We start from the raw sequence: 24,970 nt of genomic DNA, 5'->3' as shown, positions 1-24,970 counted from the left end.
AGGATTTCCAGAGCTGATTTTTTGGTGAACAACTCATTCTTATCCTTTGTTGATGCTTCGTCCCAGAATTATTTTGCCATCCCCGCAAAACTTGCCTCGAAGATTTTGATAAATTCGTCTTTATCATATTCCATCGTGGCAATCACGACTTTCATAGCTGAAGCCCAGTCATCGATGAGAACTTCTCAATCTTTAAAGCTGGCTTCATCAAGGTTGAGAATCAATCCGTATGGGTGGATTGGCTCAAGTGTGGTCTTCCCTACAGGAGCATCTTGTATCTTGGGTCGGCGTCTTCTAGTTCGTTGATAATAACTCGATCTTTCACGAGCCTTCACCTCTCCTGGACGATTCTTCTTGTGGGTGCTCTGCTTTGGGCATCTCATCTCCTTGGTTCATCTTTAGATCAACCATATTTAGATTAGCAAATGATTCTGCTAACTCTTGTAGATCCTCTAATCCAATTCGATTAGGGTTATTCATGGTTTTTCCCTTTCACGATTCAAATTATGTCTTCCGGCTACAGTTCCTTGGGTGTTGCATTAAGTGTAGCGGATACGTTGGATCTTTGGACCATGTATTCTGAATTTTTCCAGAACATGGTCTCCGCCTTTCGATATCCTCCACATTTTTCTGAATATCACGCAAGAGTTTTAAGATTTCCTCTTGTTTGAGTGATATTTGACTCATCTCCATCGGTAGATCATATAACTTGTTGCCATAATATTCCACCGTTCTTTGAATCTCCCGCAAGTTGATGTTGTCGAAAGAGTTTGGCTCGATTTTTTGATAAGCTGGATAAGTTGTTCCAGCCTTGTCCTTCTGCTCCATTAGTCGTGTGACTGATGGCGCCATTTCTTGCTCGTTCAATCGCCGCTCTGGTCTCGGCGACTCCTATAAGGCATTCATGGTAGAACTGAATACTCGTGATAATATCACGAATAATCTCTCCATCTTCTCCTCAACGAATATTTGTTACGAAGACTCAATTGTTCCAGTTGAGGTCGTCCAGTAGACGAGTAGTCTCTCTCTTCAATTGTTGGAGAGAATTCATGTATACAATACACCTCGGACATTCGTCCGAATCCATAATTTTTTAATGGAGTCTCCTCCCACATAGGTTAATTACAAAATAAATTAAATATAATATAATTTCTCAATAAAAACCCACTCTGATACCATTTTAGGCGAAAGCGTAGTTGTATGTTTTATAATTAAAGAAAAAACAAATTCATTAGGGTAATTTTGATAATAAAAAAAAGTTCAAAAGGTGGGGTTGTTGTGTAGTTTATTTTGTGAAGGGGTCAATTCTGAATATTTCATATTTAATGGGGTATGTTTTTGAATAATCAAGAATTAAATCATGGGCAATTTGAACATATATCAAAGTATTTGATATAATTTGAATTTTCTAAAGTTCATGGGGAAAATGAATTCTGAACAAAGTTCGTGATATTACATACAATTAACCCTTATTTTAATGAAAAGAAGATAATATATATATATATATATATATATATATATATATATAAGGGAGAGGTTCAAGAAAGAACCACTAAATAAAAGAAGAACGGAGAACCATTTTCAGCCATTCGATCATCAAAATCTACGGTGGGTGCCTCATCTTGTTGGATGAATGCAAATCCTGGGTTCGAATCCTGAAGGGAGCAATTTTTATTTTATTTGTTTGAGTGCATTAATTTTAACAGCGAATGCATTAATTTTTATAGTGAATGCATTAGATTTGATGGTTCTCACGTTCTCACAAATAATATAGTTCTCTCTAGAACCACACCCTATATATATATATATATATATATATATAATAATTATTTTTTTATTATTTTTTACAAATATTATTTTTTTATTATTTCTTACATATTTATTATGATAAAAAAATCGAGCATGGTGAAATATTTTCTCGGACAATTCATTTTCACTCCTTTTATCTTTGATATTGGATAATATTATCTTTAAGTAGTGGTATGAGTATATTTTTCAATATTTTCATCTCTAGTAGTATATGATAATATTTTCTCATCATTCATTATCCATCTTTTTCTAATAATTTTTTTATAACCCTAACGCTAAGTATTGGTTTAATATGATTTTACTGGCATGACTAGTCAAATAATTGACCATATTTCAACGACATCATTTATGTTAACCAATTACCACACGAGAACTAGTATATATCACGTCAATCATTCTACTAATCATGTAAACAATAAATTTGACATAAATCTTAATTTGTAGAAAAATCAAACTAAATAAATATTTCAATAATTATGAAGCCAAATATTAAAATTTATGTACAAAATTTAAATGTGATGAAAATTCAATAATTTCTAATCAATTACATGATTACATCCATAGTTTTGCCCAGCTTGGGAGAGAAGAGACAATATGCATATCAGTAGCAACAGGCACATCAGTACCAGTAACAGGTTAAATCGGTCAATTACATCCGTGGGGACAACATGCATATCGCAGTAAGAGACACATCAGTACCAATAACATATTAAATCGATCAATTACATCCGTGGGGACAACAGGTACATCGATAGCAATAGTAAGAGATTAAATCGATCAATTACATCTGTAGTTTTGCCCCGTTTTATATTTGGGAGAAATGCAATGCCATGTCTCTCAGGAGAAAATAGCTCAAAAGGCTACTAAACTGAAACACCATATGTAATACCCCGAATTTTCAATCCTAGGATTCATAATATCGTATTGATATTATTAGAATATGATAGGTCCCTAATTCCCGATTAAACAGAATAATTATCCTCGCGATGATTTAATGAGTCTTGATGCCTAGGTTTTCTCTTAAGAAAAATGGAAAATAAGAAGATGATTATTTTATATTTCCTTGTGATGTTGATTTAAATCATTATGTATATACATGCATACTTTTTATTTCAAGGTATAAAAGCAAAGTGCATATTTAGTTTAATACGTGTTTGTTTTTAAAACGGGTTTGAGCGAGAACGGGCTCGTAGAAAGGGCCGAAGGGTGGGCCGATTTTTGGATAAGCCTTGGGCCTATTTTAGGCCCCATTATTTAGTTAAATATCAGCCCAATTTTCAAGCCCAAACCCACATGTGATCAGCCACCCTTATTCTATTATTTTTGCCAACATAATGATTAAAAGTGCATGGGAACTAGTAGAATGTGACCTCCAATGCATCCATGCATTGGTGGAAGCCACCCCCCCTCTACCCGACCCTAAATTTCGTGCCCCACCCCTTCCTAAAGCCAAGAGTTGGCTGATAACTCTTCCCACTCACTCAATTTCACTCCAAGAAAAATACCAAGGCAAGAAAAGCTCTCACTCTCTCCACCTCTCTTCATTTTCGTCCCTCCTCTTTTCCCCCACTCTCACAACTTTTCTCCCACCATTATCACACTCCATAGAAGCCCTTGAAGCCCCAAGAGAAGTATCAAAGCAAGGGAGAGCGTGGAAAAACTAGGGCGTAAAGTTAGAGTGAAGGTTGTGCTTCGAGGGTGAGTTTTTCTTTGATTTTCTCAACTGAAAAAGCTTTATGACTATGGATTTTTACACATATGTGTGACATATTATTTGAGGATATGTTTTATGATTTTGGATGTTTATTTTGGTAGAGTTTATTGGGTGAAAAACCGTGCATGAGGTAAGGCAGCGAATCTGCCATAAGCACACTGCTCCGGCAGTGTTTTGCAAGGCGATTCCAGCCATCCAAACGGTTCCCAAAATTTCCCAAATTAATTGTGTATCGTGTTTAATATGTTTTCTATACTATGGTACAATTTCAGAATATTTGGAGCTCGTATGATTTATTTATGAATTTTTGAACATCACTGCCTGTCTGGAATGCATTTCTGGTAAACAATTTTTGGGAGGCCATAAGTTAAGTTTCAATCGGTGAAAACCTTTGAAACTTGAATATGTCACTCTATACTCCCGTGTCTTTCTTTTGGTATCGGCCTCACTATTTTTGAGTAAGGAAAACAACCGGTATAAATTCTTGAAATCTAGTTCTTATTCTTTGTACCATCCAGTAGGTTTTACAAACCTACGACTTTGTGGTGGCAAAGGCCAATCTAAATCTTTGATTCTCAAGCCCATTTTTCTACTGAATATTAATTGACATGTTGGAAACTCATTTGCTCATTTGTAGAATTTTTGGTGAATCCTAAAGTGGTTTTTCTGATTTAAATTTTGAATCTGCCGAACTTGAACTCTTTTTGTGCACTGAACTTTGGGTGTTAATATCTCCTAAACCATGAACCTTTTTGGGGTAAATCCAACTGTATAGTGTTACGCTCTCTCCCTAGTTTTCGGATTGACCTTTGGGGTTCCAGTGGAGTTTTGTAAAGAGGGATATGAATTTTTAAAGAAAGCCCGCTGACTTGGTTCTAATCTGGAAATCTGAAATTTTCAGATTTTTGCTTGTTAAATACCCATCTTTGAGTGGGCATATCTTGCTCGTTTGAACTCTGTTTCATTCGATTCAAATTGGAGAATGATCCTTGAAATGCCTAGTTTCCAGAATGTCCTTTGGAGCCTCACTTAGAGACCCGAGACAGATTTGGTGTCTGTTGCAAAATAGCCCCTTAAGAGCTCAAGTTGTTGAATTATTTTCTAAGTTTGAAAGTTGGTTTTAAAGGATGTTTCATGAAATATTATGTATATGTGCATGACGAGTTTGAGATATGTTTTGTGCAAAGTTTTCATGAAAATGAGTGAGTTAACCTAGATAAGGCATCAAGATAAGCTAACGTATGTAAAATGCATAATCCCTAGTTCGATTTTGCGTTGTAAGTTCGGGAATAGGTTGACCTAGAGACCTTAAGTAGACAACGGTTTTCGTTATCCATGATACGTGCTAAGTGTTAAGAACTCGTCTTGTAGGAATTGGTCCGCAGGACGGTGTCACAGCTTAAGATCATCTCTATCTTCCGCACCGAAGATCAGGTGGGCTTATTTTTCAAATGTATGGTTGAGTTATTAAGATCTAAATATTTCATGAAATGAAAACTGTTTATCCAATAAATATTTTTGTGCGCTCTGTTATGTTTAAGGCTCGCAATTCATGGATCGATCGAGGTTCTCTTATGGCCTAACACGTTATTTGAGAATTGTGTACACTTGTTAGTTGTTTCGGTGGGTTGATCTCCATCGGGCACTAATTCATGCAAGAGGCGTTATAAGGGTGCTCGGCTGGATGTGTTCCGGAGCATGTATCATGTAAGGCCTGCCTAGGTAGCGTCCCGAGGTCAATTCAACTTGTCTGAGTTACGTCCTCAGGGCAAGTATCATGGGAATGAGGGATCCGTCGGTGACTCAAAGGTCCGGGATCACAGCGAGTAACAGAACAGAGTGTGACAACAGCGCGCTAATAAAATGAAATGTTTTAACATGCTTAGAAGTTCTTTACTTTAAAACCTTCTAAGTTATGTCATGAATGATTGGATAAACTGCTCTTACGAATTGTGAAATGTTTTAAAAGTTGCAGCCCACTAAGTACATTAGTACTTATCCCAAATATTTTCAAATGTTTTTCAGGTTGATGGCTGGTGTTGACGGGGAGAGCTGAGGCTAGGGTTCAACTCCGTGTTTTGACTTCCGCTGTAGTACTAGCCTTTATCTGTCTTTCGTTCTCTTGACTTAAGACCTTTATGTTATGACTCTAAACGATATCTTTTGTTGAGCCTAGACTTTTGACTCTCAAGTATTTTGATTAAGGAATGTTGGTTATCTGAAGCATGAAACTAAACTTGTGATCCTGACGTTTGTCATGTTTGTTGATTGATTTGTATCAATTGGATACTTGTCTTTCTTCATCTAAAGGGGCGATGCCCGATTGTTATCCCTTCAATTCGGATTTCACAAGGTTTTTCCCTTGTTTATTTTAATGATTAGTCGTACCCCAGTTATAGTTATTATTTCAAGAATTGTGGTGTGACAGAATGGTATCAGAGCATAAGTTTTCTTTCATGTCTCTGATAACCGAAAGCTTCTAATGTCAAGTCTAGAATAGTACCTCTAGACTTCTAAGAAAGTTGTTGAACCTCAGCTCGCCGTCACACTGCCGCAACCAAGGTATGCTTTAAAAGTTCAAAAGTTTTAAATGCTTTCAAAGTTTTTAAGATGTGCGCGCTTTCAATGAATGATGTTATATGGAATGCTTATCGCTTTCATATTGTTATTTTGAGTCTCCGGCTCATATAACCAATGTATGTATGTATGTCGTGTTTGGGACTACCCGAGCCCTTAACGAATCAATGAATTTATGGTCGAGTTAGATTCCTTTAATCTTTCCGACTTAAGAAGAGTTTTCATGAAAGGGACACTTACTGTCCAAATGTTTTAAGGTTTCGAAAGAAACCAATGATTAAATGAATGAAAAGTTTTATGTTATCGTTTTAGGTTCACTGCCTGTACGATACGAATGATGAGTCCTCTTACAAACCGTTTGAGTACTACCCAATGATACTTTAGAAATGTTAGTCGTGAAAGCTCCACTTGATCAATTTAAGTAAGGAATGATAAGATAGCAACGTTTAACATAGATATGTTACAACGTAGAAGAAATGACATGAGGTTAAGGTTTCACTTAAGTTATTCCACTTAAGTTAATATTTGTTCCCACATAGAACTAGTCTTTCACGTGGTTACACCATAGAAGCGATATATCTTGTATATATCTAGGTATGTGTATGTATGTAGAATGAGTCTTATTGTTGTGTTAATATCGTTCGTAAACCAGAATGGAAGACGCACCAAGAGGACGCGGTAAGGGACGAGGACGTGGTCGTGGTCACGGACACGGCAGGGGATTCATCCCTGAAGAGCCTATCCAACAAGTAGCACCAAATCGTACTGCTGAAGAGAAGTTTCGTAAGGAAAAACCTCCAACGTTTGACGGGCTGGGCGATCCAACAGACGCCGAAAAATGGGTAAGGGCCATAGAGCATATCTTTAACTACATCCGTTGCGATGACGAAGACAAAGTAACTTGTGCAACCTACCAATTGGTGGACGAAGCCGACTTCTGGTGGGAATCAGTGAGACGCACAATGACTGAGGAACAGTGGGAAAACTTTACTTGGGAAGATTTTAAGACTGTGTTGTATGAGAAGTACATACCAGGATGCTATAGACAGAAGAAGCAGAACGAGTTCTGGAATCTGAAACAGAAAGCTGGGACAGTTACGGAGTACGATAGAGCCTTCAATCAGCTATCAAGATATGCTCCGACGCTGGTGGACACTGATGAGAAGCGCGCAGAAAAATTCAGAAATGGATTGCGCCATGAGATAGCGATTTCTTTAGCAAGCCAAGGAGGTCTTACGTATGCACAAACATTGAGCAGAGCCCTCACCATTGAATCACTGCTACCAAAGGAAAAAGGAAAATCTACCGAACAATCTAGAATTGTACCATCTCAGGATAGTGGTAAAGGAAAAAGAAAATAGAACGAGGGAACTGGTGGAAACCCTCGGAATGGAAATGGGAAGAAACCATGGGCGGGAAATCAAAATAAAAATCAACACCAGAACCAACAGCCGCAAGCAAATTTAAAATTAAAAATACTTTGATTTCTTTATATCTAACGGTTCAGATTAGATCCGTTCAACAAAATTAAAAATAATATTAGCTAATAGAAAATTGATTATTTCCTTCATCGAGGGTAATCTCGACCAGATCTTATTCTGCCGATTTATGAAGGATAGGAAAATTGCTTAAATTCCTCACTTTCCATACAAATTGAGATATCAATTGATTACCATGGTGTGTCATTACAGATTTATCGTTCACAACCTTCTTCTCCGCCGAACACGTTCATTTAGAAAAGTGCAGAAAGGGTGTTTCGTAGGTGTTTACTATTTCGGCGAAATATGCTGATATATCAATGTCATGTTCACAGATGTGCAGAATGACGTTCAAGAAAAAGAGCGTAAAGGTTCAAAAGATGCTTACCTAATAGATTCTTTCATCGTCCTCTCTTGTTCGGAAGAATACAATCATGGATCGTGTGGAAAAGATGAGGCTCTCGGCTTAGCCGTCTGCGTGCATGGAAGAATGGACTACACGATAGTGGTTTCTCGGCTCTCCGTTACAGTAGGGAGAGAGAGAATCAAAGACCGTAAATCGACCGGTTGCTACATCGGAAATTCGACGTTGGTTGCCGAAGGATGTTGCGGTCGTTGGTTGGGGAGATAGAGAGAATATTTTGGCTTTTCGATTCGTGATAGTAGTAGCTTGAAGATGAAGGAACGACTACATGTTGACGGCTCACGGCCTAGTGGCCGGTCGACGCGGAAACGAGCCAGCGAAGGGAGCCCACTTAAGCTCCTGTTCGATTTTCAGAAAAAGGAATGGAGGTGTTCCCGTCGTTTTTCTTGCTGTTCAAAACAATGTAAAAAAAAGTTCATAAGATTATCACTTACTACATGTAGTCACCATTCATTGAGACTGATTAAATATCAAGAACACTTCCGACCAAAATATACGTTAAACTAACTATGACTTAGTCATTACAGAATAAGATAAGTTCAATAAAAACCCATTAAAGTTCAACAAAAAACGAGAAATTATTTTACTTTTTGTTCGTCTGCAATTCTAATGAATTTATGTAAAGAAATTAAGTTTAGCCGACGATTATTATTAATTTAAGGAATGGCTATTAGATTAATTCTCCATATCTCAAATTAAACAAATTTTCTAAAACTAACAGTAATATTGTTACGATCTTTTGGGGGACTTACCATATACGTTGAATAATTAAAAGACATTGTTAACCTTAATCAGCAACTAAACGTATAATATTAAATAGCATAGGAACCGTTGGATTAAGCTAATCTAAGGGTGTAAAATCTTTCTCATTTCTCACTACATTTACACCTTCTCAATTGAACTTTTGCCTATATATATATATATATATATATATATATATATATATATAGAGAGAGAGAGAGAGAGAGAGAGAGTTTTGATATGCTGGGCGACTTAATATGAGCGACTTCTTGAGCCAACGTACACGCCATATTTTTCTTGTTTCATTTTCTTAAATTTTCTTTTTTCTTTTTATTATTTTTTATTCTCTTTCTTTTATACTTTTTCAATGTCTCATTCATGTGTTTTCAGACCAACACCTTCTTATTTCTTTATTGTTCCTTTTTATTTGTTATTTCTTTCTTTCGCCTTCTTCGTCCTTACACTCTGTATATATCCATATTACACTCCCATCAAAAAATTAAAACATTGGTTGATTTTTAGATCTTGTCTGTGTTTTTATTGATATCTTGATTCTTAATTGTCCTTAATTTTCATTTAATAAAGATAGAATGATTATGTCAAAATTCCAAAGAGATTCAATTTTTTATTTTAAGGGGCCAAAGATATTCAAATGTGATATAAGTATATTCTAATTGAGGAACTGAGCAAGAGAGGGAAATATATCAACGTTTCTACTCATCTCTTCTTTATAGCGATTGTCAAAATTAAAGAAAATTAATAAATAATTATTTTATTTCTATACATAGAATAGTAACATGTAGGTTAAAAAAGTATAAAGGAAAAAAAAAAAAGACAAAATAAATTCAAAACGAAAAATAAAAAGCAGGAAAAAAAGAGAGAAATAAAACGAAAGGAAAAAGGAGAAAAATCTAAGGAATTAAAAAAAAATCTGACGTGCATGTTGACGCTCTCGCTCATATTGAGTTGCCCAACATATCGAAACTCTCTCTCTCTCTCTCTCTCTCTATATATATATATATATATATATATATATATATATATATAAGGGTGCATTCCAGTGAGACCCTCTATTTTTCGTGAGACACTGAGTATAATGAATAAGATATATATAGCAATGAACAAGGCAGTATATACTATTGAATAACGAAATTTAAAAAATTGGTAATAAATAAGATATATACTAATGAACAATGCAATATATACTGATGAATAACGAAATTTAAAATATTTCGCTCCCTTCAGGATTTGAACCCTGAGAAAAAAATAGGGGTCTTATGGGAGCACTCCCAAATATATATATGGGGTTAGGTTCAATGGAGAATTGTTTATTGATTGTTCCGAATAAGTCAATAACTTTTATGAATAAATCAAGATACCACACGAACAGATATTTACACATAATGTTGGATTTGTATACTGTAAAGCAAGAACGTTTTATGCTTGTATACAATGTTTCCTGTTACCACTATTTGATCTCCTATCTGATTGTGTTCATGATTGCACATGTATGTCCTTTATCTCTTTATAAGTAGATTATATGGTGTGTTGTAGATCACAGAAGATCATATAATTGGAATAACCTTAAGAGATATAAAAATGATCACAGTCGAGATGACTTTAGGACGAGTCATCGGTTTAGGCTGCGGTATAGATGGAAGTAGTTTGTTTTGACTACTTGTCTATACTGATACGTCATAACGTATTGATAGGACCACAGTGAGATGTATTTTTCTATCTGACTTAAGTGAAGAATCAAAGATCTCGGTGACTTAATATAATCTTAATACTAATAAGATTTCAAATATATATGTTGACTCGTATATCACTTTGACTTACTATGGGTGAGAGTTATATAGTAACTTGAGTACTCTATATCTTGGGTGATAGCGGTCAATATATGATATTTGGTTATCTGTATTAGTACCCATATCCGGTATAGGATAATGACATCCCCTTAAGGAACTCAATAAGGTTTATTGCGTCAAACCCTGCAGGTTGATTAAGTTCAGGCGCAATAATAAGGTTTGAGTGGTACTACTTAAGGATTACAAAGAGATTAATTACTTTAAGCTGTCAGAGCTGTAATTAATTAGTGGATGTCGGATATTTTAAATACGGGGATTTAATAAGTCTAAATACAAGCCCCGACTCATCATCGGCAATAAAGGGGTAAGTCAGTATTGGTTCTCTAGTGGAATGAACTAATATTTATAAATTAATTATGGTCTGGGCTGACATAGAGAATTAATTTATTTGAGGCCCATCTTTATTCCTTGTATCTTGTCCCTGGACTGGCCCAAAGTCTCATTGCCCTAGCAAGGGAGAAACACGCCTAGCACAGAGAAAGTGGCGCCTCACATGTATTTAATTTATTTAAATACAGCTGTCTGCTCTCAGAAAAAATACACACTAATTAATTAGGGTTTTTTTTTAGAGAGCAGACAGGCGCCAGAAACGTGTAGGCACATTCTCCCTTGGGACTTTCATAGAATGTTGTCCATCCAATGGTGAAAGCTGAGCGGGATACAGTTCAGAAGATCTGAGCGGGATACAGTTCAGAAGATCTGAGCTGGAGTCAGATTTTCGCAGAAAATCAAGTTTTGGCAGTTTCGGGATAACGGCCATAACTTCCTCCAAAGAACTCCGATTCAAACGAAACATGCGGCCACGGAAAGCTCTCTCGAAGACGAAGAAGTCCTATTTCTGGGCAAAATACGATTTGAGGACGTTTGAGACTTCAAAAGTAGGCTTGAAGTTGACTGGTCTATTCAGCTGCGAATTTGACGAATTCTTCTGAATTCTTCAGGTATTTCTAACTCCAACGTGCAGCAATTAAATTCATAGGAGCATGTTAGGATTAATCGTTGTATGATAAATTAATAATAATCCAAGAAACGATCATCGGGCAATTTGAGTATTAATTCAGTTTAATATTCCTTCACATAAAACACGCCACCTCCAAGACGCAGGCGAAAAATGTATGCTCAATAAAATTGTTAGTGAATTTAGTAAAATTATTGGTGTATTCGGAACGGTCAGAGATTCATTCTCCATTCTCTGTATATTTAGCATTCTCTATTGATCTTTGTATATATGTATATATATATAGGGGAGGACTAAAATAAGTACACTTGTTAAGATATAAAATAAGAATCATTTTCAACCCTTAGATCATCAAGATCTACGGTTGATTCATCATCATGTTGGATGAATTCATGATCCTGAGTTCAAATCTCAAAGGTAGCAAAAATTTATTTTTCGCAATTCATACCTTTACACAGCGAATTCATACGTTTTTCCTAGTTCTTATTTCTTATTTTAAAAGGTGCTCTCTCCCTCCCCCCCTGTCTCTCTCTATATATATATATCTATATATATATATAGATATATATGAACATGTCATGAACATACCAATAAACGTTTGGGGGTTTGAGGTTCGAACCCTGTACAATTCTCATTGAACGTTAAACGAACGAACGCTGACCGTTAGAATAGATAAGATCAACGACTGAGATTGCTTCTCTTTTCTTTGCAAACATTTCCTTCTGCATAGAACTTTCTCCTATATATATATATATATAATATAGGGTTACATTCTACAGAAATAGAGCTTATACAGGAAAATTATAAACATTGAACATGGTTGTAAATGTTGTTGAATGTACAAATAATTTGTTGAACGTTTGGGGGTTGGGGGATTCGAACTCTATTCATGTTCAACACATTTCCGCGTTGAACGTTGAACAAACGAACGAACGAACGTTGACCGTTAGATTAGATAAAATCAATGGCTGAGATTCCGTCTCATTTCTATATATATATATATGTGTGTGTGTTAGTGTGTGTGTGTGTTCAATATATTTGATGAATGTTCAACGAAAAAATCCGTTGAACATGACGTGAATAAATCATGTCCGTTAGATTATATAAGATCAACGGATGAGATTACTTCTCTCTTCTCTTTTACATTTAGATCTTCTTCATTGAACCTTGACCTATATATACATATATAATTAAATTAATCATCGTTAATTATAATATTGATAAAATTTGGACGAGAAATTTTTGGATAATTGGTTTAACTTTTATACATACATAGATACGGACAAAGAAAATGAAAATTATTGAAAATTTATATAGACGAAAAACGATAAAAGAAACGGCATTGTGAAGGCCCAATACATATTTTCGGCCCATTAAAAACTTTAGTCGGTTCACGCCCAGATTTAGCCCAATATGGCGCATCTCTATTTTTCTTTTTTCACATATTTCATTCAGTTTCGATACTGCGTAGAAACGACGCCGTCACGCCGCCGGAATCTCTTCTGCGTCTACAGCAGTGCCGGTGATCCTCAGGTATTCTTTAACACTTTCTAGGGTTATTTTCTTCTTCTTCTCTTCTTTTCAATATTTTTGGTAGTGTTGAATTTCATGTTTGCACGGTTTCAACTTGATATTGGAAATTTGTATCCCTAATGGTATCAACTGAATTGGAAATTTTGATTGTCTTTAATTTGCCTTAAATTGAAGTTTGTTTCCACACTCATAGGTTGTTTTGTATTCTATGTAAAAATGGTTATGACATTAAACACACACCTGAAATTTCAGTCTGTGGAAGATGATGTGCTCTTCTTCATTTTGCTGATAAATTATATTCCCTTTGCTTTCACAGGTTGAAGGATTATGTTCGTTTCGAGGTTTTGTAAGCTAGGAGTTCGTGCTATCAATAACTTGGAAAAATGTATGCTTTCTTGACCTTTCATTTTATGTGATTTTCTCATTGAACTGAAAATCAATGTAATCTCTTAGGACAAGCAGTTGCACAGTCTCCCTCTCCATCCATCAATTTTTGAAAAATGTGTTTTTATCATATAAGGAGATGTTGTTTTGCGTCGTCTTTTCTGAACCACATCTGATTTTATTGAAGTTGTTTGCCTATAGTTGTGAATGTTCTATACATAAGAAGATTTTGTAGTTTGCCCGGTGAGAAGTAAAACTCAAAATTGACATTGCTTTTGAATTTGAACTCGAACCTCTTTTGCTTTGATGAGGATCTGTTGATTGTTTTTGTTGTTTTGTAGCTCCTACTCTAACAGCGAGGACTTCATACTTCCCCAAGGCTTATAATCCGTATTTAGGTTCCCTGGTTCGTACATTTTACCTTTGCCATGAGCTTGAGCTTCTCTTTTTTGCCACTTACTGATAACGTTTAATTAAGCCAGATGGCTATATATGCAGACGATTAGTGGTTAGCTACAATCAAGTTAACAGAAGCATATGTTTGAATCAGTGGAAAATTGAGGGTCTTGATGAAGTATGCTTGCCACTTAACTGGAACGGAACTTGTAGCTTCATGAGGCCTTGCTCTTTTTTCTGTTAATGGTTTCAATTAAAACAGTAAATTATGTTAAGCCCCACGGCCTAAAAGCACACACAAGGAGTTGCGTTTAAATTGTGCTGGAAGGAAGGGATGGCTATAGTTTTATAGTTGGTGCATGTTAGATTGTAACATAAAACAACTTTTTGAAAAGAGAAATTCACTGTTCAACTCTTGAATATCTAGGATAATAACAGAGAACAAAATTATTCAAGATTTTTTATAAAGAATTAAATGCAACAGTGTTATATTATCGCTTCAACTGAAAAACTTGACATGTTTCCTTTTTCTTTAGCTGTCTGAATTTCACTGTTTGATCTGTCCATGCTATTAAACCTAATACCCGTCCTATTCTATCTATGTATCCAGAGAAACAAATTATTTTGCAGTACAGCTCAAGCGAACTCAGAGCAAAGAAATGAAGAAAAGGAAAAGTAAGTCTTTTGAACCTAATATCAATCCCCGCTTTCTTCATTTCCTTCCAATGGCTAAGTTGAGCCCCAATCAGTAGTTCCCTAAAGTGTTGGTCTTATTTTTTTGACATTCTCAATTGGTGCAATATTAGTTGAGCAGCCATGTGATGTTTGAAGGCTGTTTTAATTTTAATGTGCCCCCATGCTCTATATTTCGATTTTTACAGAATAAATGTGATATTTTTCGACAAAGATGGAGAAGAGACGCATATAAAGGTCCCGGTTGGAATGTCGATGCTAGAAGCTGCACATGAGAATGAGATAGAGCTTGAAGGTAAATTTTTCTTTGCTTTACAGCTAAATCTGATTGTTATAAAGACACTAGTGAAGATTCTGCATGATTTCACTTCTTCATTTGTTCTAGTGGGTCTCATGAGCAAAATTAACTATCTGTATCATGTGAATTCAATTCATTACAGGAGCATGTGAAGGGTCTCTTGCTTGTTCCACCTGTCATGTTATCGTGATGGTGAGAATATCAACTTACTTCTGTATTTCTTTATGATTGCCTATCCTCTCCATCGTCCTAAGTTTCTTGGTGAAATACGGCATGCTGCTCACCCTCCTGATCTTTATTGACCACTGGCAAACGGACGTTGAACATTCAATTTAATCGAACTCTACTATTGTGATGTGTTTGGCAGGATGTGGACCAATATAACAAATTATCTGAGCCAAGTGATGAGGAAAACGACATGTTAGATCTGGCATTTGGCCTATCAGAAACGTAAGTCTCTTGCCTGACACCAATCAGTGATATTTGGTCATTGTACCTATCTTAAATCCAATTATTTTTCCCACAGATCTCGTCTAGGTTGTCAAATTATCGCCAAACCCGAACTCGATGGACTTCGTTTAGCCATACCTGCAGCTACACGGAACTTTGCTGTTGATGGATTTAAGCCGAAACCTCATTAGATCATATTCTTGTAGATAGAAGATGAAATAAGTCCTTTCTGTACACTGGCAATGGCTGATGATCATCAAACTGTTTCGACGGTCAATGTCTCATCGTCTTACTTCGTGTATCACCGGAGAAGAAGGCTGCGCTTCTGAGTAACTAGTGGTGTTATGATAAAGTAAACGAGATAATTCATTTTTGAAGGAGCGCACAGTTTCACTTCTTGCGTTCTTGAGTTAATGTAATATTCAAATCTATCTGTTTATTGCTCTAAATAGAAATTTGGTACAAACCAAAGTTTTGGACATCCTGTACAAAAACCAGGGATTGGGATTTGGGGTTGCAATTTCAACAGTGATATACAAGAAACATAAATTAGACAGCATAGAATGTAAAAACATGCAGCCATTTCTCTGTCTGCAACAAATGTATAGCTTCTATTAAAATAAATTTGAGTACAAAACTTTTTGCTAAACATATAAGGGAAGAAGCTTTTCCACTGCGTGTATTTCTGCATCATGCGTTGAAGATCCAAACTGAAATCCATGAGGAAATCAGGTGTAGTAAACAACTATACAACAAAAGTGTGTGTGTGTAATAAGCCTATAGGGTGACATGTACAGAGATTTAAGAAGATGAAAAGGCGTCGTCGGGTGGCTTCAAGGTTGGTGCAGCCACTCTTGTATTGCAGAACGGAGAGTGTGGTTAGGCAGCAGATCGGAGTGTGGAAGCTTTAGGTTAGTCATGGGTGATGTCTCATGCCCACTCTCCAGCCATCCCTTTAACGCTTCCGATTCGTATGTAAACCCATCGGCTGCAACCACAGGATCTTGCATGATTTCCTGCACACAGTGATAGCGAAGTTAGGACAAGAAATGCATAATTTTACACTCAGTTGTGATAGGAAAAGGACAGGATTGGTTTCAAGATTCTGGCAAAAAACTATGATCAATGCTTGTAGTGTATATATATAAGCAATATGTACAAACCTGGAAGATGGGACAGATGAAGTATGCCGGAATCTGGCTCTGTTCTTGAGAACCAAAGCGGAGGGACGAAGCCCCACAGAATCTTTTCATCGGTTCAAGCACCCTCCACACCTCAGAAGCAAGATCCGGTCGAGAGCCACGGTTCTTGTCAGCACAGCTGAGGGCAAGGTGAGCTAATTGTTTTGCTTGCACGAATGGCCAGTCACCAGCTGTTGGGTCGAGTAGATCATTCAACTTACCGTTATCTAATGCATATTGGACTTCCTTAGTTATCCCAAGTGCAGGTCTTCCTGTTAACAACCGCAACAATACAATTCCAAAGGAATACACGTCTGACTTTGAAGTGAGCTCTCCAGTTGCGAGGAATTCCGGATCCATGTACATAAGCGTCCCCTTTGGGTCAGTCCTCCAACATGGTGTTGTGTTTTCTGATAATTCGTCATGAGGGAGCTTACGGCATATTCCAAAATCGCTGAGCTTGGACACGAAGTTGGCATCGAGCAGCACATTGGCAGGCTTCAGATCACCATGGACAATTCCCTCAGGGCGGCAAGAATGCAAAAAGATTAGGGCAGAGCATAGCTCTGCTGCTATACGGATTCTAGTTTTCCACGACAACGGCGGTGTATTGTTTCTGCAAGCGAGGCGGTCTTCGAGGCTTCCATTGGATAGATACTCATAAACGAGTGCCCAAGCTTCCGGGCAGGCTCCTACCAAGGTGATTATGTTCGGATGCCTCAACTTACTTAGGATATTTACCTGAAACAAGAGGTGTTAAATTAAAATTGTAAGTTTGTTCACTAAATATTAATTCAGGAGATTTGGGGTGGGGTGGGGGAGATGTAGGGATCAGGGGCAGGGGCGTACGTATAAATAACGACCAACCAGACCAACAACTTACCTCCTGTTGAAATTCGAAAGGTCCTTGCGAGCTATTTGGATGCAACATTTTTATAGCCACTTGAGTATGTCGAAGGTCCCCTCGATATATACTTCCATAACCCCCTTCACCAATCTTCAAGGTTTGGCTAAAGCGTGCTGTTGCCTCTTCAATTTCGAAGAAAGAGAATTCAGAAAAGAACTGAGATACAGATGAACTCGACGCTTCCTCGGCTTGTCTTTTCCTCAGATCCTCCGCCACCTTGAGGGCACTATCTCTCTCAAGCTGTAATTCATCTCTTTCCTTTTTGTACCTCTGCAAAAGTTCAACAGCAGAATACATTTTTTGTTCCAGCTGCTCCACCATCTTATCAGAATCTGCAATTTGACGCTCTAGGGAAAGCTTCTGTTCCTCAGCAACTCTGAGCTCTTCCATGACCTCACCAAGTTGCGATTTCATGTTCTCAGCTTCTTCTCTAGCTCTTGCAAGTGCGTCTTCGATTTCTTTTCTGTGTCTTTGCTCCTCAGCATGCATTGCGTTAGATTCTTTGGCCTACAATGTAAATTCAATATGCATTAGCTATCTCTCAAGTCATTCCTGATGAAGGCTTCGCTTAAAAGGTTAGCAACCTGAAAATCAGTCGGGGGACATTACAGCGCCAAAACTAGATATTTTTCGCAAATTTAACAGCTCAAGCAACTGATAGAATAATATGTGTACTATAAACAAGCAAAAATAGTAACAATTTTTCCCATAAGAATTGGCTGCATGATAGAGAAACAGTGCAATTTAAATGTATAAGCAACATAATACATGTCTCTGTACAAAATTGATCCTTCTTCTTTGAACAAGAAACCAGAAGATAAGAAAGCAGTGCTTAAGACTTACTCGGCGAAAAGCATCAATGGCTTCCTTTTCAGCTTTCTTACGCCTGACTGATTCCTCATAAGCTTCTTTCCGGGAACTTTGTGCTTCCTCCACAAATTGCTCGAGCCTAGTATAAAGTTCATCATCCATATTGCCGTCCTGATCAAGTTCATCAACAAGTCAGAAAAACATCCAAATAGCTTCTGCTGAGAAGTGTTTGCACGTTCAACACACTTTGGTGACCTTTCCATACATCTACAAATAATTTATTGCATAAACTTTATTATAATTTTCATGGAAAAGCAATGTAAACCGGGTACGGATTTGTTATTGTTGGACATGTAGAGTTACCAATGCTGCTTATATAAGACTACTCTATTTAATAGTCTATTATGATTCAGTAATATACTTACTATAGCACTGGATGCCACTGAGGATGAACGATACTTTCCAAGGTTCTGAGTGCTTGAAAGGGGGTTTACAGCCAGATCGTCAATTATTTCACTAGACGAACATGTAGAAAAGCGTGAACCCACTGAAGGAGTTCTCCTTGATTGGTTCTCCCCGTCAGAGTTACCTTCTTGATTCAAGCTGCTACAAGGAGAACCTCTTCCGGAGCTGCTAAAGTGCATACCATTATTTTCAGACAGGAACCTCCGATGACTTATTGCTGAACTTTGAAGCTCCATTCGATCATTTTCCCCTTCAGCAAGTGAGAGCGATCTCCAGGTCTGCACAGCTTCAGAACTTGGACTTGCTTGAACTGGTGGAGAGTCTACCTCTATGTTAATTCCATCCAATTTACTTTCCCTAGATAGAATTGAATCATAGCACTAGTCAGCAGATAGTGGAAATTGATTGAGACTTATCATGGTGTGAAGGAATCTTACAATACAAATCACAACAGAGAATGAACTTGATTGTCAACCACAAATGATCAGGTTTACGCTCTCTATCTAGTTCAAAAGTTTAGCACACGGTATCTATACTAGGAAACAAGAATTGCAAGTGCCTCAATAATATAACACTAATTCCATACCTTGTATATATGCGGTTTCCTTTGCATATGAACCATATTTGGCAGAAAGTAGGTGCTTCCAAGCGCACATGGATTGCTTTCTTAGACTTAGGCTCCTTCATTTTTCTGAAAAATATACGTAACAAAGTTAAACAATCGCGACTCAGAAAAAGAAGAAACAAATTTATGACAGAAAGTTAAGGAATTGTGAAGCCAAGGGAATATACATCACAAGCTGCCATCACCTTTCAAATGATGAGGCAGACTAGCAAATGGTAAATGTTCACTATTCATATGATTAGGAAGCTGGTAACGAATAAGTTCCAAAATACTGAGGAATAAGGATGTTCATAATGCCATCACAATCTCCCCAGTACACTGTGTAGCATTGTTAAGCTGATTCCATTTTTCTGGGCACCAAGTACATTTGGCCAGAAGATTGGGATTGGTCATATAAACAAGGCACAGACATCTACAAGACTGAACTTTAGCCTCGATGGATTACATTGTTCAAGAATATTCCTGATAGTTGTATTGTATGGAAAAAACATGTCACAGCATACCTCGAGTAAGATTTATCAGCTGCAGCTCCCATGACAAGCCATTTAATCTCATGTTCATATATGAGCTGGACTATGCCTTTCTCAATAGAATCCAATTCTTTGCATAGTTTCTCTGCTCTCACCTAAATAAGCAAAAGAAATCAGAACTAAGCAGAAGCATGTGGTGTCATTATCTCCAGATGAATGTCAAACAGAAGATTAAATTTCAGTAAATTATGAATATAGTAAGAACACAAGCCGGTCTATGTCTATCATATATGGTGCATCGTTGATTATCACCAGCTAAGATCATTCCACGACAGTTGGCATTTTAGTTATATATCGAAGTTGTAACGACATAAATGGATTGCAACAAAAAGAACAGTTCATACCCCTGATCGTTCACAAATCCGGATATACTTGTCAATAATCTTAAGCATCTCTTGTCTTTCATTTTCATGGTATACGCGTACTTGATTTTCGTCCAACCTACCAATCGCAACCTTAGTACCCACTGCAATCCAATAAGCAAGAAAGATAAGTCAGCAATTTGCACTTACGGTCTTTCTAAAACAAACAAAACAATATGCAAACATTTAAACTATATTGTCTAGATTAGTCGAGCCAAATGATAAAAAGTCCTCACTGTTGTTGTCTCTCAAGATTTAGTTTAATTGCAGTTTTCTGTTTCAGGGTGACATGGCCCCTTCGAAACAATATGTCATCCAAATGCAAACTACAATCATAACAATGACAGGAAGGCAGTAGAATACGATGATAAAATCATACTACAATTAGATCTGTTTGATTGTCAGGAATTATAACTATGGCATGATGATATATGTTAAGGAATTATAACAGGAAAAGGAAATCTAACAAAGAGACGAAAACTGATATGCTCTGGAAAAAACAAGAACAAGCCCAAAATTCTCATTCTCATTTACAAAGACCCAATACGAATTTCACCAACTACATACACAAAAGATAATATATACGATCAATCCAATCAAGAATCCCCAAACAACTAACTCCGGAGCTATTCTGCAACAAACAGTTGAACAACAGAAACCACACACACAAAGAACACCAATCACAAAATCAAGAAAACGAGTACATAATGCACCAAGAAAAAAGAATTAGCCACAAAAACAAAAAAAGGGAATTCTGCAATAAACGAATACTAACACACTGGTATTTTCTGAGCAGGTTGGTGAATATGAAGAACACAAATCTTCATCCCTCTAGAATTATGCAAGGCCCACATCAGCGTTCTCTCACTCTCCTTCACATCTTTCCCCAAAGCCACATACATTATCTCCTCCCTAAGAGCCGGAGACGGCGTCGTTCTTGGCTCCAATTCCTCCACAATTTCCCGCTCACCCCTCATACTGCCTCTGCTCCTCAACCTCAAATTCGGCGCCAAATCGATCTCCGGGTACCCTAATCTGTTAACGGTCCCTGGAATTTCCACCACAGCCATCACACAATCTCAAATATTTTCCATCCAAAAAAAACAAAAAAAAAACTATGCAGTTAATATTGATGGGGAAATGCCTGAACTAAAAAAAAAAACTTTTAGTAGGTAGGATTTTAGCTTGCAGAAATGGCGGTTTTGAAAGGGGTTTCTTGTCAGGAATCATTTGACATATACGAAAAAATTAATGGAATAAAATTTGGTGATACGCAAATTTAATAAGTATATGAGGTTTTAACGATTAACAAGTTTGATGAAATTGTTGGGAAACTAGGAAGGTTTTTGTCATGGTGAAGTGGATTGAAAGAAGTCAAACTCAACCAATCACACTCTTTTGTTCAACACCAAGGAGCAGTTCAGCTGCCTAGTAATTATTGTTTGAGTTTGGAATATATACAAAAATTGGTGTCACATTTTATGATTAAACGAGATAAATAAACGTTATCATTTGAATTAATATCTAATTTATTAGTTTATTGGTGTTTAATTGTATTTGAATCTTCATCTTAATTTTTTATATGATTTTATAGGTAAAACAATTTCAGATGAAACTCTATTTTTCAAATATTCCCCCTGGTCCCACTTGCGTACGATTATTCTCTCATCTTTATGTGATGTAGAAGCACTGTCTGGAGGAGGATTGTTTATTTGATTATATAATAGATACATTTTTTAATTATAAATATTAAAAAAAAAAAAAAAACTTTGCCCCAAAAAATAGTCATAGAAAAAGATAACACGAATAGCTAGTGTATCGTGAATGGAGAAAAAAAAATTAAATAATATTATTAATAATGATAATTAATTTTATTGTGGATAAATAAAGGAGTTTTATAGTAGAATAGGTAAATAAATTGATATTTTTCAAGAACAAAGATAATAAGTGTTAGAATTAACATAAATATATAAAATTAAAAAAAAATTAATTAAATGTGAGTGATGCTTAGATATAATATGTGGCATAATACTTCTCTTACAATTTAGCTATCTTATTTTATAAATAATTATTTGTTTTAGTCCGCGCAGATGAAACTAACAAAAACAACGGGATAACGTTACTTATATTGATATAATTTTTGAAAAAAAATAGTGGCTTTATAATATATCTAGGTGTCAAGACTTCAAAAAGAAGCTATATCTTTTAATTTGTTGAGAGAATAATAGCATATTTTTTAATTAAAGGCTCGATAATTGCTAATCGTGCAAATGCAATTACAAAAGTATATATATTTATAGAATATTATCCAGGTTCCCCTTTTTTCTCAATCAAAAAGATTATTGGATGCATGTGTTACTTTAACGAACTTTTTATCACACTTTTTGTGAAATTCCATTTTCCTATACATGAATTTTATAAAAATCAAAATTATTCTCTATTGTTCCATATGTTCATTATTTATTTTTAATTTTTTTTCACTCTCAAATGCACTGACAATTAAGTTCATTCTTCTTAATTGGTTTGGGCGAGTTCGACCACAAATGTCATAGGGCATTTATTCTTTTTCAAGGGGAGTGAAAACCTTGCTTATATGCCCTCAAAAAAAAAAAAAAAAACCTTCCTTATATGCTGGGAGAAGCTTGGAGTGCAATGCTTTTAGGGTGTGTTTACTTTGATAAAATATACTCTCTTCGTCTCATTGATTTTGTCCTGTTTTTTCTTTTGGATTGTCCAATTGATCTTGTCATATTTCTATATTTAGTAATAATTTGACACTATAAATAATATGGTCTCACAAATTTACACACTTTTGCTACACTAATTATACTCTCCTTAATAATTGTGCCAAAAAAAAAAAATGAGACAAGCCTAATGGAATGGATTATACTCTTCTTAGTTACTAGGGCTGGTAAACCGGTTTTGATTATCCGGTTAAGACCGTAACCGAACCGGAAAACCGATAACCGATTTTTTCCGGTTTGGTTTGGTTTTCGGTTAGTATGTTTGCAGTTAACCGGTTAATCGGTTTAACCGATCGGTTAACCGGTTTAAATATTAGATTAATTAATAAATTTGTATTTTGTAGTTGTATTACATAATTTACATGCATGGAATTGGAAACGACAGCTGCCAGCTAGGGCATTTTTCAGCCAAGCCTCCACGCCTCCAGCCTCATCCACTCCATCCATTGCGCCTCCACACCTCTTCCCGTCGGCCTTGCCTCCCTCCGGCTACCAACGCCTCTTCCTATCGGCCACCGGCGCCGCCGCTGGACCTGAAATCCTAACGAACCAGCCACCCCTATTTTCGTCTTTCTCTGTTTCTTGTCGTCTGTGGCGATTTCTGCTTCTGCCATTCCGCTCAGCAGGCGCGTCCCCGACATCCCAGCCACCCCCATCGCCGCCGCGCCGCCACAGCAGTCCTGTTCAGGCGAGACACGCCCTCGAATCCAGCGGACACGCCCTTGAAACTTGAAAGCTAAGTTTTTTTCTAGTTTTGAGATAATCAAGTTTCACGTATAAGTTAACATTTTCATTTGGTGTTGATTGGAGTATAACATCTGAGATTTTGAGATTGGTGTTAACCTATCCTCAAAAATTATTTTACACTAATTTCAAAGTTGTGTAATGGATGACCACGTCTGATCATGAGAATTGTGGTTGTGGTTGACCAATTCTTTTATCTATCATAGTGTTTGATTTCATATTTTCTTTTACTTTGGTTTTCTTTGATTCTTTAAGTAAACTTCAATTTGAGTTGGCTTTTTTATGTGTCTGATTTACAATAATTTGTTTTGGGATGTGTTCCAATATCATCAAGGTTCATGGAAATAACCATGAAGGCTTTCATTGAACAAATTAAATCATTTTGCATAAATTAAGGAGAGGACGATAAATTACCAGATTTTAATTCATTTGTTACTAATTGAGTAGTTTTGTAGTTGTTAGCTCATAGTTGTTTTATTTAAGAACTTTTGGCACAGTAGTGTAAATGATTTTTATTTTATTTTTGAATTCTGAATTTGGGTGTTTTTGAGTGGAAATTCTTGTTGGTGTATCAGCAGATAGCAGCTGTGGCACTTCAGCTAATTGAGTAATGCAAATAGTGTTAGTTTTGAGATTGGAACTCATTTTTTAATTTTGACTTAGAGTTACACGTAATCAGCGGTATTGTTAACTAAGTGTCATTACAAATCAAATATTGATTTATTTATTAATGATTAAGAAACAGTAGCGTCTCTCACTTACTAACTTCTTGTTTTTCTCAATTAGATAGAGAGAGTTGAAGATGGATCACAATCTATCACACAACAAGTTAGTAATAGGCTTGGAATTGAAGACGATGATATGTTAGATGAAGTTGAAATACGTGAACTCGAAGAAGACGCACGTGAAGAAGTTGAAGAACCAAAGGCAAAAAAAACTCAGAAATCTTGAGGGACAAGGTCCAATGTTTGGGCTGATTATATTCAGCTTATGTTTGGAGAAGGGGATGATAAGATTAAGAAAGGGCAATGCAAACGGTGTGGCAGACTAATAATGGCTGACCCGAATAAAAACGGCACCACTGCTTTGAAGAATCATACTACTTCGTACTTGAAGAAGCATAAAGCAACAGCTAGTCAATCGGTTCTCAACTTACAACCCACTACTGATAGAACAGGGTCGTTGACAAGTTGGAAATTCGATAAAAATGTCGTTAGAATGGCATTGTGTCAGATGATCATCATGGATGAACTTCCATTTAGATTTGTCGAGCGTGAGG

General features: G+C 36.4%; 2 protein-coding genes and 1 long non-coding RNA gene across 4 annotated transcripts; 2 read left to right on the top strand and 1 right to left on the bottom strand.

The window, feature by feature from the left end:
• Positions 1 to 3,200: 3,200 nt before the first annotated feature.
• Positions 3,201 to 5,826, top strand: LOC130999080 (uncharacterized). Its single transcript, XR_009093409.1, has 3 exons — positions 3,201 to 3,507; positions 4,895 to 4,957; positions 5,549 to 5,826. It is a non-coding gene; the product is annotated as an uncharacterized LOC130999080 (long non-coding RNA).
• A 7,131-nt stretch (positions 5,827 to 12,957) lies between these two features.
• On the top strand, positions 12,958 to 15,804 carry LOC130999079 (adrenodoxin-like protein 2, mitochondrial). 2 transcript variants are annotated; one of them, XM_057924556.1, is made up of 8 exons: positions 12,958 to 13,102; positions 13,419 to 13,487; positions 13,828 to 13,892; positions 14,493 to 14,557; positions 14,764 to 14,870; positions 15,016 to 15,065; positions 15,241 to 15,323; positions 15,400 to 15,804. In XM_057924556.1, exons 2-8 carry the CDS (start codon positions 13,430 to 13,432, stop codon positions 15,512 to 15,514), a joined length of 543 nt encoding a protein of 180 aa, XP_057780539.1. In that variant the 5' UTR covers positions 12,958 to 13,102; positions 13,419 to 13,429; the 3' UTR covers positions 15,515 to 15,804. The 2 variants fall into 2 exon arrangements, with proteins under 2 accessions (XP_057780539.1, XP_057780540.1); XM_057924557.1 differs by lacking the exon at positions 12,958 to 13,102 and adding an exon at positions 13,141 to 13,224.
• Positions 15,805 to 15,884: 80 nt separating this feature from the next.
• On the bottom strand, positions 15,885 to 21,665 carry LOC130999078 (U-box domain-containing protein 33). Its single transcript, XM_057924555.1, has 9 exons — positions 20,979 to 21,665; positions 20,186 to 20,307; positions 19,815 to 19,936; positions 19,273 to 19,377; positions 18,647 to 19,043; positions 18,255 to 18,392; positions 17,388 to 17,918; positions 16,487 to 17,245; positions 15,885 to 16,339 (listed from the first exon to the last, which is right to left on the bottom strand). Exons 1-9 carry the CDS (start codon positions 21,271 to 21,273, stop codon positions 16,157 to 16,159), a joined length of 2,652 nt encoding a protein of 883 aa, XP_057780538.1. The 5' UTR covers positions 21,274 to 21,665; the 3' UTR covers positions 15,885 to 16,156.
• Between the last annotated feature and the right edge of the window lie 3,305 nt (positions 21,666 to 24,970).

This window comes from Salvia miltiorrhiza, chromosome 8, assembly GCF_028751815.1.
Source record: "Salvia miltiorrhiza cultivar Shanhuang (shh) chromosome 8, IMPLAD_Smil_shh, whole genome shotgun sequence".
Taxonomy (NCBI): Eukaryota; Viridiplantae; Streptophyta; class Magnoliopsida; order Lamiales; family Lamiaceae; genus Salvia; species Salvia miltiorrhiza.
The sequence above is the reverse complement of the archived record's forward strand: the minus strand, read 5'-3'. Positions and strand labels throughout refer to the sequence as shown.

Excerpts from the sequence above, each read along its gene's own strand:
- LOC130999079 (XM_057924556.1), top strand. The coding sequence starts at position 13,430 with ATGTTCGTTTCGAGGTTTTGTAAGCTAGGAGTTCGTGCTATCAATAAC. Across the intron at positions 13,893-14,492 it reads ATCCGTATTTAGGTTCCCTG|AGAAACAAATTATTTTGCAG; the intron begins GTTCGTACATTT and ends CTATGTATCCAG. Across the intron at positions 14,558-14,763 it reads AGAAATGAAGAAAAGGAAAA|AATAAATGTGATATTTTTCG; the intron begins GTAAGTCTTTTG and ends CGATTTTTACAG.
- LOC130999078 (XM_057924555.1), bottom strand. The coding sequence starts at position 21,273 with ATGGCTGTGGTGGAAATTCCAGGGACCGTTAACAGATTAGGGTACCCG. Across the intron at positions 19,937-20,185 it reads GGATTTGTGAACGATCAGGG|GTGAGAGCAGAGAAACTATG; the intron begins GTATGAACTGTT and ends TTGCTTATTTAG. Across the intron at positions 16,340-16,486 it reads TCATCTGTCCCATCTTCCAG|GAAATCATGCAAGATCCTGT; the intron begins GTTTGTACATAT and ends CACTGTGTGCAG.